Consider the following 13,227-nt stretch of genomic DNA (forward strand, 5'->3'; position numbering starts at 1 on the left):
GATTAACCCACTGCACCACGGCGCTGGCCCCAGCTAGCTGCTTTACTAGCTGCTTTACTTCTAATCCAGCTTCCTGAGAAGGCAGCAGAAGATGACCCAGGGGCCAGCGCTGTGGCGCAGCGGGTTAAAGCCCCAGCCTGCAGCGCTGGCATCCCATATGGGCACCAAGTGGAGTCCTGGCTACTCCTCTTCCGATCCAGCTCTCTGATATGGCCTGGTAAAGCAGTAGAAGATGGACCAAGTTCTTGGGCCCCTGCACTGGCCTGGGAGACCCGGAAGAAGCTCCTGGCTCCAGGTTTCAGATCAGCTCAGCTCTGGCCATTGCAGTCATTTGGGGAGTGCAGAATGGAAGACTTCTCTCCCTGGCTCTTTCTCTCTCTCTATAATTCTGTCTTTTAGGCCGGCGCCATGGCTCACTAGGCTAATTCTCCACCTGTGGCACCGGTACCCCAGGTTCTAGTCCTGGTTGGGGTGCCGGATTCTGTCCCGGTTGCCCCTCTTCCAGTCCAGCTCTCTGCTGTGACCTGGGAAGGCAGTGGAGGATGGCCCAAGTGCTTGGGCCCTGCACCCCATGGGAGACCAGGAGGAAGTACTTGGCTCCTGGCTTCGGATCAGCGCAGTGCAGCGCGACGGCCATAGCGGCCATTTGGGGGATGAACCAACAGAAGGAAGACCTTTCTCTCTCTGTCTCTCTCTCTCACTGTCTAACTCTGCCTGTCAAAAAAATAAAAAAAAAAAAATTCTGTCTTTCAAATAAATAAAGTAAATCTTTAAAAAAAGAAGAGAAGATGGCTGAAGTACTTGGGCCCCTGCATCCACATGGGACGTCTGGAAGAAGCTTCTGGCTCCTGGCTTCAGATCGGCCCAGCTCTGGACATTTGAGCCATCTGGGGAGTGAACCAATGGATGCAAGATTCTGTCTCTCTCTCTCTCTATTTCTGCCTCTCAAATAAATAAATAATTTGTTTTTTTAATAAAGAACAACATTACTATGTGGTAGAGATGAGGCAAAGTACTCTGTGTCATAGCTGATGAAAACATTATTTATAGCCATTTAAGGGAAACTATTTAACAGCAATAAAATTACAGTAATATATACGCAGATGTTGTATATAGTTAGTTACAGCATTTCTTGTACAGGCAGAAAAGTAGAATCAAACTAAATACTAATGATTATATGGTTAAATAAATATCTATTTATCTGTATAATGAAATAGTATACTACTAGTATAAAGAATGAGTTGATCTTTACCCATTACCATGGAAGGAATTCCAAGAAACAAAAGTGCAAATAGAATCTCTATGTGTTTAGATATGTTTTGTATCTGTAATGATACAAATATCAAGAAAGGTGTAAAACAGTCTGCTGTACCCATATGATGTAATAGGTTATATAATATAGGGAAGGCATAAATCAGATGGGAATAAGAGATAATGGTAATAGAAGAGGCAAAGATATGGGAGAACATATGAATATTAGAAATGAAAGATGTCTGTGATATATATAGAACTTATTTATGTGAAATTATGTAGTATTTGGTTTTTATACAAATGCACAGACATGTGAAAGGATAAATACCATAATAATAATAATGATCATCTCTAGGTGGTAGGGTTTTAGGTGATTTGTATGTTTTTTGTTGTTGTTGTTTTTAAGATTTACCTATTTATTTGAAAGGTAGAGATACAGAGAGATAGGGGGAGACAGAGAAAAATAGAGAAAGAGATTTTTCCATTCACTGATTCACTTCCCAAATGGCTTCAATGGCTTGGGGCTGGGCCATGCTGAGGCCAGGATCTTGGAACTTCATCCAGTTCTCCCACTTGGGCCATCTTTGCTGCTTTCCCAGGCACATTAGTAGGAAGTTGGATTATAAGTGGAACAGTTGGACTTGAACCTGCACCCATATGGGATGCCAGCATCATAGATGGTGGCTTAACCTGCTGTGCCACAACTGTGGTTCTGTGGCACAGATGGCTCCTGTGGTTTGTGTGTTTGTCCTAATATTTATTATTTGAATTTTAAAACAATGAGTATGAATTGTTATATTAATTCCTAAGAAAAAATTTTTCATATAAAATTGTTACATTCATTATTACAGTTTTTTGTTGTGAGAAAAATTCTGCTGCGAGTGTAAGTTTATACTTTTAAAATAAACCCTACAATGTAGGTTTATCAGATGTATTTTTTTTCTTTCTGTGTTTTTATTCATTCTCTCTTTTTAAGTTATTTATTTATTTATTTGAGAGGCAGAGTACAAGCAGAGAGAGAGAGAGAGTGACAGTGAAGTCTTCCATCTACTGGTCACTCCCCCAATGGCTGCAATGGACAAAGCTAGACCAGGCCAAAGCCAGAAGCCAGAAGCTTCTTCTGGATCTCCCACATGGGTGCTGGGGCCCAAGGACTTGGTTCATCTTCCACTGTTTTCCCAGGCCATCAGCAGAAAGCTGGATAGGAAGAGAAGCAGCCGGACTCAAACCAGTGCCCGTGTGGGATGCCAGCACTGTGGGCGGCGGCTTTACCCGCTACACCACATTGCTGGCCCCTCATTATCTTTTTTATTTTTTTAAGGTTTGTTTATTTATTTGAAAGGCAGAGTTACAGAGAGAAAGAGGGAGAGACAGAGAGAGAGAGAGAGAGAGATCTTCCATCAGCTGTTTCATTCCCCGAAATGGCCGGAGTTAGGCTGGTCTGAAGCCAGGAACCAGGAGCTTCTTGCAGGTCTCCCAAGTGAGTGCAGGGGCCCAAGCACATGGCCTGTCTTCTGCTGCTTTTTCAGGTTCATTGGGCAGGAGCAGGAGTGGAAGTGGAGCAGCCAGGACCTGAATTGTTGCCCATATGGATGCTGGCACTGCAGATAGCAGTTTAACCTCCTATGCCACAGTGCTAGCCCCTGTTAATTTTTTTATATTTGCTTTCTTTCTAGTCAGAGCAGTATTTGCAACACTTTAATCTTACATTAAAATTTTATTGACCTTTCTCATTTAGGTAAAACATTGATTTATTTTCCTCCCCTATGCCATGAAAGGTGTGAGTTAAAACATCAGATTACAGAAGTTACCTTTACGGAAACTACCACTCCATGCATTGCGATGGAGAGGAGCTAAAAGTTGGGCAGGAGGGAGAAGCTGGACAGCTTTCCCATTCCTTTTAAACTAACTTTTTACAATTTAGTGAATTATTGTTTTCTGTTAATTGTTGTGAATTCTCAGGTTATCCAACCAGCAATAGTCAAAAGAATTCTCCAGTATGTATATGCCATAATGAGATGATGGACATGCTTCTCTGTTTTCGTTGAAAGTCAGTTAATTTCTTGGAAACATATATTGTTCTATCAGACTCTTTAAACAATGGTAATGTGTTATACAGTACCCTCATTTCTGAAAAATGGCTTAGTTATTTTGACAGTTCACTTATCTTTTCAACAAAAATATCTTGATTCTAATCATTTTTCATATGACTCTAATAAAATATATAATAAACTTGTGTTTTTAGCTAAGGTAGAATATGAGAATGAATGTCTTAGAATGGCAAATGAAAATATGTGGTAAGTATAACATATACACTGGTTTTGCTACTAATTCCAAATCTCTCTCTCTCTCTCTCTCTCTCTTTTCTAAAGATTTATTTATTTATTTGAAAGTCAGTGTTACACAGAGAAAGACAGAGAGGCAGGAGAGAGAGAGAGAGAGAGAGAGAGAGAGAGAGAGAGAGAGAGAGAGAGAATCTTCCCATCTGCTGGTTCATGCCCCAGATGGCCAAAACAGCCAGCTCTGGGCCAGGCCGAAGCCAGGAGCTTCTTCTGGTCTCCCACATGGGTGAAAAGACCCAAACATTTGAGCCATCCTCCACTGTTCTTCCCAGGCCATCAGCAGACAGCTTGATTGGAAATGGAGCAGCCAGAGATAGAGAGAGAGATCGTCCATCCGCTGGTTCACTCCCTAATTGGCTACAAAGGCCAGAGCTGCACTGATCCAAAGCCAGGAGCCAGGAGCTTCTTCTGGGTCTCCCATACAGGTGCAGGGACCCAAGGATTTGGGTCATCTTCCACTGCTTTCCCAGGCCATAGCAGAGAGTTGGATTGGAAGTGGAGCAGGTGGGACTTGAACCACGCCCAAATGGGATGCCAGCACTGGAGGTGGTAGCTTTATCCACTACGCCACAGTGCCAGCTCCCAAATCTCTAGTTTCCTTTAACTCTAGTGACAAAAGGTAGTTTTTGAATAAAATGTTATTATATCTTTCAGAATAATTTAGAAGAAATCAAGGTATAAAAACCTGATAATTTGTGGTAAAAATTTTAAAGCTATATTGCTGATTTTTCTTATTTTCTTTTCTCTTTTGTGTTGAATAAGATTCGTTCAATTGAAGGCCAGTATGGCACACTTCAAGCATATGTGACTCCAAGAATTCAACCCAAAAGCTGTCAGGTCCGCCAGTACCAGATAAAACCTCTTTCACTCCATCAAAGAACGCACTTTATTGATCATGGCAGGTAGGACAAAGGGAAGAGCAGTTTAATTTTAGGACACTGTACCATTCAGATATTCTTGCCTTTTATTTTTATATTATAAATTATGGTAGTTATTTTACATTTAAAAATTAAATAAATGTGTGCTGTGCCACAGCACCAGCCCCAGGAGAATATTCTTATGAAAGATTTCTGGAAAACATTAAAAAAGAAAAGATTCTTCTCAGGGTGTCTTCCTACTTAAAAGTCAAGATTGGCATAAATGGAAGCAGCATGGTGGGCTAGAAAAAGCAGCAAACTAGAAATCAAGGCACTGGGATTATAGTCTGTTCCTATATAGCTTAGGGGAAATAATTTTTCTGAATTTTGTTTTTTGTCATTTGCAAATGCGAATACTAGCAAGGATGATCTCAAAAGATCCTTCTTGTTTTTTAGATTCCTTAATTCTGTGACTTTAAATTTCCTTCTGAATTTTCATTCTATAAACTGTTTTCTACTCTTTATAATTATCCATTTTTAGTTTAAACCTCTTTATTTTACCATTTTGCAAGATAGAAAGTATTATCCCATATAGATAGTATTATTCTCTGATTTGATGGAGGGTATTATTCTCTAATTTGCCCAGTGGCACACAGCTAGTACACAATGGAACATGGTTTCAAATCCATGCCTATTTTACTTAAAAGCCTGATTCTGTGCCTTCACATTCTGCTCATTCTTTCCAAAAGGAGAGTCTTGTGCATGTTTTGAAGTTTATGTAGTAGAAATGCTAGATGAACTTTTTAAAAAGAAATATCATTGAGTAAACCACATTTTATTTATAAAGCATGTTTCAATTTTAAAAAGCTAGTTATATGACTTAACTGAATACTAAAACATGTCACAAATGCAGCTTTGACAAGCAAATGTTTTCTTATGAAAATGAAGTGTTCATTTATTTGATATGTAAGATTAAACTGAGAAAAATTGGTTCTATTTGTTTAGCTACTATTGCAGAATTCTGCTTCTTAATATGTACATGTACTAGTTCTATGTATTTCCTCACACAAATGTGTACCTCTACTATCAAATTCCAGACCCATGAATACATTGACTCTAACAGGCCAGTTCAGTTTTGCTGAAGTTCACTCCTGGGTGGTTTTTTGTCTGCCCGAAGTTCCCGAAAAACCTCCAGCGGGAGAATGTGTGACATTTTACTTTCAAAACACCTTCCTGGATACACAACTTGAAAGTGTTTACAGGTAAATCGAACTTTTTACTGGTCTACAAGTGTTATTTTATTTAAATGGAGCTTCTAGGTTTTCATTTAACAGGAATAATTTGAAAATAACAGGATTGAAAACCTATACTATTCAAGACAGTCTATTGAAAAACAAATAGAATTAATTAGAATTTAATATAATTAATTAATTAGAAAAGTAATTGAGAGGCCAGCATTGTGTTATAAAGGGTAAAGCCTCTGCCTGTGATGCCAGCATTCCAATAGTTGCTGGTTCCAGTCCTGGCTGCTGCACTTCCTATCCGGCTCCCCACTTATGGCCTGGGAAAGCAACAGAAGATGGCCCAAGTCCCTGGGCCCTTACACCCATGCAGGAGACCTGGAAGAAGCTCCTGGCTTCAGACCAGCTCAGCCCCAGCCATTGCAGCCATTTGGGTAGTGAACCAGTAGATGGAAGATCTCTCTCTTTCTCTCTCTTTGTCTCTTTCTCAATAAATAAATATTAAGAAAGAAAGAAAAATGATTGAGTAGGGGCTGGCACTGTGGCATAGTGCGTAAGGCCACTGCCTGCAGTGCTGGCATCCCATCTAGGTGCTGGTTCAAGTCCCAGCTGTTCCACTTCTGATCCAGCTCTCTGCTATGGCCTGGGAAGGCAGTGGAAGATAGCCCAAGTCCTTGGACCCCTGCACCCACATGGGAGACCCTGAAGAAGCTCCCGGCTCCTGGCTTCAGATTGGTGCAGCTCCAGCCGTTGCAGCCAATTGGGGAGTTGAACTGGTAGATAGACTTCTCTCTCTCTCTCTGCCTCTCCTTCTCTCTCTGTGTAACCTTGACTTTCAAGTCAATAAATACATTTAAAAAAAAAAAAAAAGATTGAGTAAAGATGAATATGCAAAGATCAGTACCTTTCCTTAATTGTTAACAATTAGTGAGAAAATAAATTGTTTAAAAAAAGTTTTCTGGAGTAGCAACAATAGTAACAAAAATCTCACAGAAAACCTGTAGGAATATTCTTAATTTTATATATATATATATTTATATTTATATATATACACACACACACACAGAACTTACATGAAAACTGTAATCTTTTCTCTCAGTTTCTTAATAGTAGAGGCTAAACTATTTCCTCTCCTTTTTACCTATTGCTGAATGTAAAATAGGCTAGTTCTTTGTACACCTGCTCTTTGAGATTGGACCCTGTTGTTCTTCAAGGTATTTCCATTCTTTTTTTCTTATATCTATGGGTTTTTTTTTTTTTCAGTCTATTTTGCTTTGTTTTTTTGAGGGGGAGGAGGCAAGCTTATCCTTTTTCTGCCTCTGCCTCTTAAAGATTATTTCTTTAAGTAAATTGTTGAGGATTTCTGCTTCCTAGTTGAGACTTTACCATGCTGAGTTCTAGAAACAGCAGTGAATATGTAATTTTACCATAGAATTCAGTCTTTTGGGACAAAGAACTCTTAATAAATCTAACTGAATTTAGTATCAGTAATACGGGCTTGTTTCATTGTGCCATCTTAGGAGTGTCCAAACCTAAATAATTACTCATGTTGTGAAGTGCCACAGTGAATCTGCCACAGTGTCATAGCAAACAATTTAACGTGGTCCTAGCATCTAACATATTTTTATAATAGCATGTCTTTGCTCTTTACCATTCTGTATCTTTTTAAACTGTTGTTAATTTTTATTTCTTTATTTGAAAGTCAGAGAAAGAGCTCACATCTGCAGATCTATTCCCCCAGTGCCTGCAATGGCCAGGACTGAAGGCACGAGCTGGAATGTGATTCAGGTCTCCCATGTGGGTAGCAGGAACCCAATTACATGCTGTCTCCCAGGGGGCACACTGGCAGGAAGCTGGAGACAGAAACTATAGTTAGGATCTGGAGCTAGGAATTGAACCTAGGCACTCCAGTGTGGGATTGCTAAATACCTACTTCCCATTCTGTTCCTTTAACTTCTTTTAAATAGTCTTTGATTTTAAAGATTTATTTGTTATTTATTTATTTGAAAGGTAGAATAACATGGCCTTAATAAGTAGGACTCGGTCAAGCTGAAGCCAGGATTTAGGAATTCCATGCACATCTCTCACTTGGGTGGCAAGGACTCAAGTACTTGAGCCATCATCTGTTGCTTCCCAGATTTATTAGCAGGGAGCTGGATCATATGTGATATGGCCAGGACTCAAACTGGCATTCTTTTTTTTTTTTTTTTTTTTTTTTTTGACAGGCAGAGTGGACAGTGAGAGAGAGAGACAGAGAGAAAGGTCTTCCTTTGCCGTTGGTTCACCCTCCAATGGCCGCCACGGCCGGCGCACCGCGCTGATCCGAAGGCAGGAGCCAGGTGCTTCTCCTGGTCTCCCATGAGGTGCAGGGCCCAAGCACTTGGGTCATCCTCCACTGCACTCCCTGGCCACAGCAGAGAGCTGGCCTGAAAGAGGGGCAACCGGGACAGAATCCGGCGCCCCAACCGGGACTAGAACCCGGTGTGCCGGCGCCACAAGGCGGAGGATTAGCCTAGTGAGCCGTGGCGCCGGCCTCAAACTGGCATTCTGATAAGGGATGTGGGTGCCCCAAGCAGCTGCTTAATCCTCTGTGCCACAGCACCTCTCCCTAAATGCCCTTTTCTTAACACTCAGAACTCACTTATTCTTCAAGGCCTAACTTAATAGCTATATTTTTGAAAACTTCTTTGATTCTTTTTTCTGTACACATAACATTTTATTCCTACCTGTCTTTGGTATTATTTGAAGTATATAATAATAATTTTTTGTGTGTTTCTCTCTCTAAGATCATATCCTAATGGAGAGAGTCTATTTTTAATTATCTTTTTATGTATCCTCAAGTACTTTATACATGATTTTGCATACAACATGTACTCAATAAATACTTTTCAGGTACCTGACTAAAAATACATGTATAGGAAAGTGTAGTATGCCTTGGAGGCAAACATACTTAAGTTTGAATCTTGGCTCTGTGACTTACCATCTATGTGACCTTAGCTAGTTACTTAATGCTCTTATTTGCAAGTTTCTTTTCTGAGGAATGGAAATAATGGATTATTGTGATGATCAAAAAAAGATAAACCATGTGAGTCATTCCACAGTGCCTGGCAGCCTGTGTTCATTAAATAGCATCTGTTAAGATTAAATAGTGGTGAAATTTTCACAATTTCTAAAATGTAATTGGGATCAAAATAGTAAGGGTTTATTATTCATCTTTCTGTAACAAAGAGCATTTGCCTGCAGCTAGTTGATATAAATGATTTGTGGTAAATATTAATTAGGAAACTTTTGTTCATCATAAAAAGAAATCAAATATTAGCAGCCTTAACCAAATAAAAGGAATTTATCAGCTCACATCACTTAAAAAGTATAAACAGTGATTTGGCTTAGGCACAACTGGATCACTGGCTTAACTGAGATTTCATCAAGACTTATTCTGGGGCTAATGTTGTGGTACATTGGGTTAAGCTGCTGCTTATAATGCTGCATCCAGTGCTGGAGTGCTGGTTTGAAGTCCTTCTGATTCAGCTTCCTGCTGATGCTCCTGAGGAGGCATGGGAAGGTGACCCAAGTACATGGGGCCCTCTCACCCTTGTGAGAGACCCCAGTGGAGTTCCTGGCTCCTGACTTCATCCTGGCCAAGCCTTGACTGTTGCAGTCATTTGTGTGGTCTTTCTCACTCTCTCACTCTACCTTTTGAATGAATGGATAAATAAATGAACTTAATAAATAAATATTTTTTAAAAAAGACTTTTATTCCTTTCCATTGCTTGGTTCTGTTTTTGTCTTTTTTGTTTGTTTTACCAATAGAGTGGCTTGGTGGCCACCAGCAGCTCTGGAATCCAACCTTAAATCTTCTCAGCTTCCATAGCAGCTTTTTCTTATTATTTCCTGTAAAAGTCCCAGGATTGAGAGTCTTTTTTTTTTTTTTTTTTTTTTTTTGACAAGGCAGAGGAGTTACACAGTGAGAGAGACAGACAGAGAGAAAGGTCTTCCTTCCATTGGTTCACCCCCCAAATGGCCACTACGGCCGATGTGCTGCGCCGATCCAAAACCAGGAGCCAGGTGCTTCCTCCTGGTCTCCCATGTGGGTTCAGGGCCCAAGCACTTGGGCCATCCTCCACTGCACTCCAGGGCCACAGCAGAGAGCTGGACTGGAAGAGGGGCAACTGGGACAGAACCAGTGCCCCAACCAGGACTAGAACCCAGGGTGCTGGCGCCGCAGGCGGAGGATTAGGCAAGTGAGCCACGGCACTGGCCAAGATTCAGTGTCTTTGTTAAGCCATGAACCACTCTGGTCAGGGCTATGGAAAGTATTGCTAAATGCTTCCTCCTGACATTGCAGAAATGAATTGAGACCAGTGCAGTGAAACTATATGACCTGAGAAGGGTCAGGGGAGAAAAAGAAGGCATGGCTTGTTGAAGAAAAATAGAATACTGTGATTGCAAACAGTAGCAACAGATGCTAGGCATGGAAAAACAGATAAAACAGATATCATTCTTTTAGGTTTGATAGAAGATTTCTTTTCAAGATGGAGCTTATAGTCATAATGTAATTTGAGTAATTGCACCAAAGAAAGACCAGTATATATTCTTATATACCAGTAAGCAGTTCTAAATGTTTTTTTTTTTTTTTTTTGACAGGCAGAGTGACAGTGAGAGAGAGAGACAGAGAGAAAGTTCTTCCTTTTGCCATTGGTTCACCCTCCAATGGCCGCCGCGGCCGGCGTGCTGCGGCCAGCGCACCGCGCTGATCCGATGGCAGGAGCCAGGAGCCAGGTGCTTTTCCTGGTCTCCCATGGGGTGCAGGGCCCAAGCACCTGGGCCATCCTCCACTGCACTCCCTGGCCACAGCAGAGAGCTGGCCTGGAAGAGGGGCAACCGGGACAGAATCCGGCGCCCCAACCGGGACTAGAACCCGGTGTGCCGGCGCTGCTAGGCGGAAGATTAGCCTAGTGAGCCGCGGCGCTGGCCTAAATGTGTTTTATATATAAGAGGTTAGCTATTGGAAATATGAGTGAAGATGAAAAAGTTATCTTAAATCAATTATATAAATTGTCATGTCTTTAGGAGGCATACGTCTAACATCTTCAATTTCATGAATATGTAGTAAAGGGTTTTTTTTTTTAAAGACTTATTTATTTATTTATTTGAAAGGTAGAGATATAGCGAAAAGGAGAGACAGGCAGATCTTTAATCCTCTGGTTCACTCCCAAAATGGCCACAATGGCCAGGGAAGGGCCAGGCCAAAGCCAGGAGCCAGGAGCTTCTTCCAGGTCTCCCATGTGGGTGCATGGGTCCAAGGACTTGGGCAATTTTGTACTGCTTTCCCAGGCCAGTAGCAGGGAGCTGGATCAGAAGTGGAACAGCTGGGACTCCAACCAGCGCCCATATGGGATGCCAACACTATAGGCAGAGGCTCAACAGTCTATGCCACAGCCCTGGCCCCAGGATTATATTTTTAAGTATGCTTTATATTAATGAGATAAACACACAAAGAAATAAAAAAAATCAAGTGAAACATAAATACTGAGGACTAATCATAAAATATGTATTTATTGGGCCACTTCTATAGCTCTTTTTTTAAAAAACAAATTAATTTTTATAGAAAAGGAGAAGGAGTTTTTAAATCTGACAACATTTCTACTATATCCATCCTGAAAGATGTGCTCTCTAAAGAAGCTACAAAAAGGAAAATTAACCTCAACATATCATACGGTAAAAAAAATTAATAATTCTTTCTGATTTTTTGTTGTTATAATAATGATGTTTCTGATCAGTATGACTTACCTAATTATACTTGGCCCAACTCCTTCTAGAGATAAATGAAGTGTCAGTCAAACACACTTTAAAGCTAATCCATCCAAAGTTGGAGTACCAGTTGCTTTTGGCCAAGAAAGTACAATTAATTGATGCTTTAAAAGTAAGTATAAGTGTCATAAATTCATGATCATTACTATGAGTATTGATATTTCTATAAATCAATAATGCTACACTGGACTTAATTTTGAACTTCTTTTTTTAATTTAAAATAAGGAATTGCAGGTTCATGAAGGAAATACAAACTTTCTGATACCAGAATATCGCTGTATTCTTGAAGAGGCTGATCACCTACAGGAAGAATATAAAAAGCAACCTGCACATCTTGAACGACTTTATGGTTAGTAGACCATTCTGGAGTAGTCTTGCTATATTTCTTTTCAACTGGCCCTTTGCCAAGGATCGTGTGTGAAAAACTGGGAAAAATGAGACAAGTAATTTACAATGCATTAGAGTTTAGACTCTATTTCACACAAATATTGTTCAGGTGTTATTGCTATTGTGAAATACAAAAATGCTGCATTTAAATATTTTTAGACAAAATTTAATGAAGGATATATATATACATATATATATATATATGCTATGTCAATTTACACTTCAAAACTCATTTTGGTAGTGAAAAGTTGGGTGTTTCACAAGTTGTGCTGATAAAGAGAAAGAATAAAGGAGATAAGGGAAATGAGAAAGGAAGGCAGGCAGGGAGGCAGGAATAGCTTAAGAAACAATTTTGTGGCCGGCGCCGTGGCTCAATAGGCTAATCCTCCACCTTGCGGCGCCGGCACACCGGGTTCTAGTCCCGGTCGGGGCGCCGGATTCTGTCCCGGTTACCCCTCTTCCAGGCCAGCTCTCTGCTATGGCCAGGGAGTGCAGTGGAGGATGGCCCAGGTGCTTGGGCCCTGCACCCCATGGGAGACCAGGAAAAGCACCTGGCTCCTGGCTCCTGCCATCGGATCAGCGCGGTACGCCGGCTGCAGCGGCGGCCATTGGAGGGTGAACCAACGGCAAAGGAAGACCTTTCTCTCTCTGTCTCTCTCTCTCACTGTCCACTCTGCCTGTCAAAAAATAAAAAAAAAAAAAAAAAAAAAAGAAACAATTTTGTTAGTAGTATTTATGTAAGACCTGTTGTGCTTAACACTATTTAAACCATCTTCATAATCAGATGGAATATCCTTACAAGGTTGATGGTGTTATTTTCATTTTTTATGTTCTTTACCTAAAATCTGAGACTAAACAATTTGGCTGCAACTGCCACTGTTGAGCCAAACAGAAGCCAGGGCTCTGGAACTCCATCTGTGTTTCCCATGTGGGTAGCAGGAATTCAAGTACTTGTGCTGTGTTCCACTGCTTCCCATGTGCATAAGGAGGGAACTGGGTCACAAGCAGAGTAGCTGGGACTTAAACTGGCATTCTGATATGGGATGCCAGCCTTGTAAGTGGTTGTTATGCAACAATGTGGGCCCTTAAAAATGTTTTTAAAATATCAGCACTTTTAGGTTTATGTGATGGGATTACCGTGCTTAGAAGAAGATTATCAGGGTGCCAGGGAGTTATAGTGTAGTGAGTTAAGCCACCACTTGTAATGCCAGCATCTCATAAAGAAGTGCTGGTTCGTGTCTCAGCTGCTCCACTTCTGATCCAGCTCCCTGCTGATGCTCCTGGGAAAATAGCAGAAGATGGCCCAAGTCCTTGGGACCCTGGCACCCGTGCGGGAGA

The 13,227-nt window shown here is 40.9% G+C and overlaps 1 protein-coding gene across 3 annotated transcripts in view; it reads left to right on the forward strand.

Annotated features, from left to right (window-relative positions):
- BBS7 (Bardet-Biedl syndrome 7) overlaps positions 1-13,227 on the forward strand; it is a 48,293-nt gene that overhangs the window by 33,565 nt on the left and 1,501 nt on the right. For all 3 annotated transcript variants that reach the window (XM_051819815.2, XM_008267915.4, XM_008267916.4), the window contains 5 exons: positions 4,356-4,495; positions 5,548-5,712; positions 11,300-11,409; positions 11,511-11,614; positions 11,728-11,851. In XM_051819815.2, coding sequence (XP_051675775.1) covers positions 4,356-4,495; positions 5,548-5,712; positions 11,300-11,409; positions 11,511-11,614; positions 11,728-11,851 — 643 coding nt within the window. The remainder of the gene's footprint in view (positions 1-4,355; positions 4,496-5,547; positions 5,713-11,299; positions 11,410-11,510; positions 11,615-11,727; positions 11,852-13,227) is intronic.

Source organism: Oryctolagus cuniculus, chromosome 8 (assembly GCF_964237555.1).
Source record: "Oryctolagus cuniculus chromosome 8, mOryCun1.1, whole genome shotgun sequence".
NCBI lineage: Eukaryota > Metazoa > Chordata > Mammalia > Lagomorpha > Leporidae > Oryctolagus > Oryctolagus cuniculus.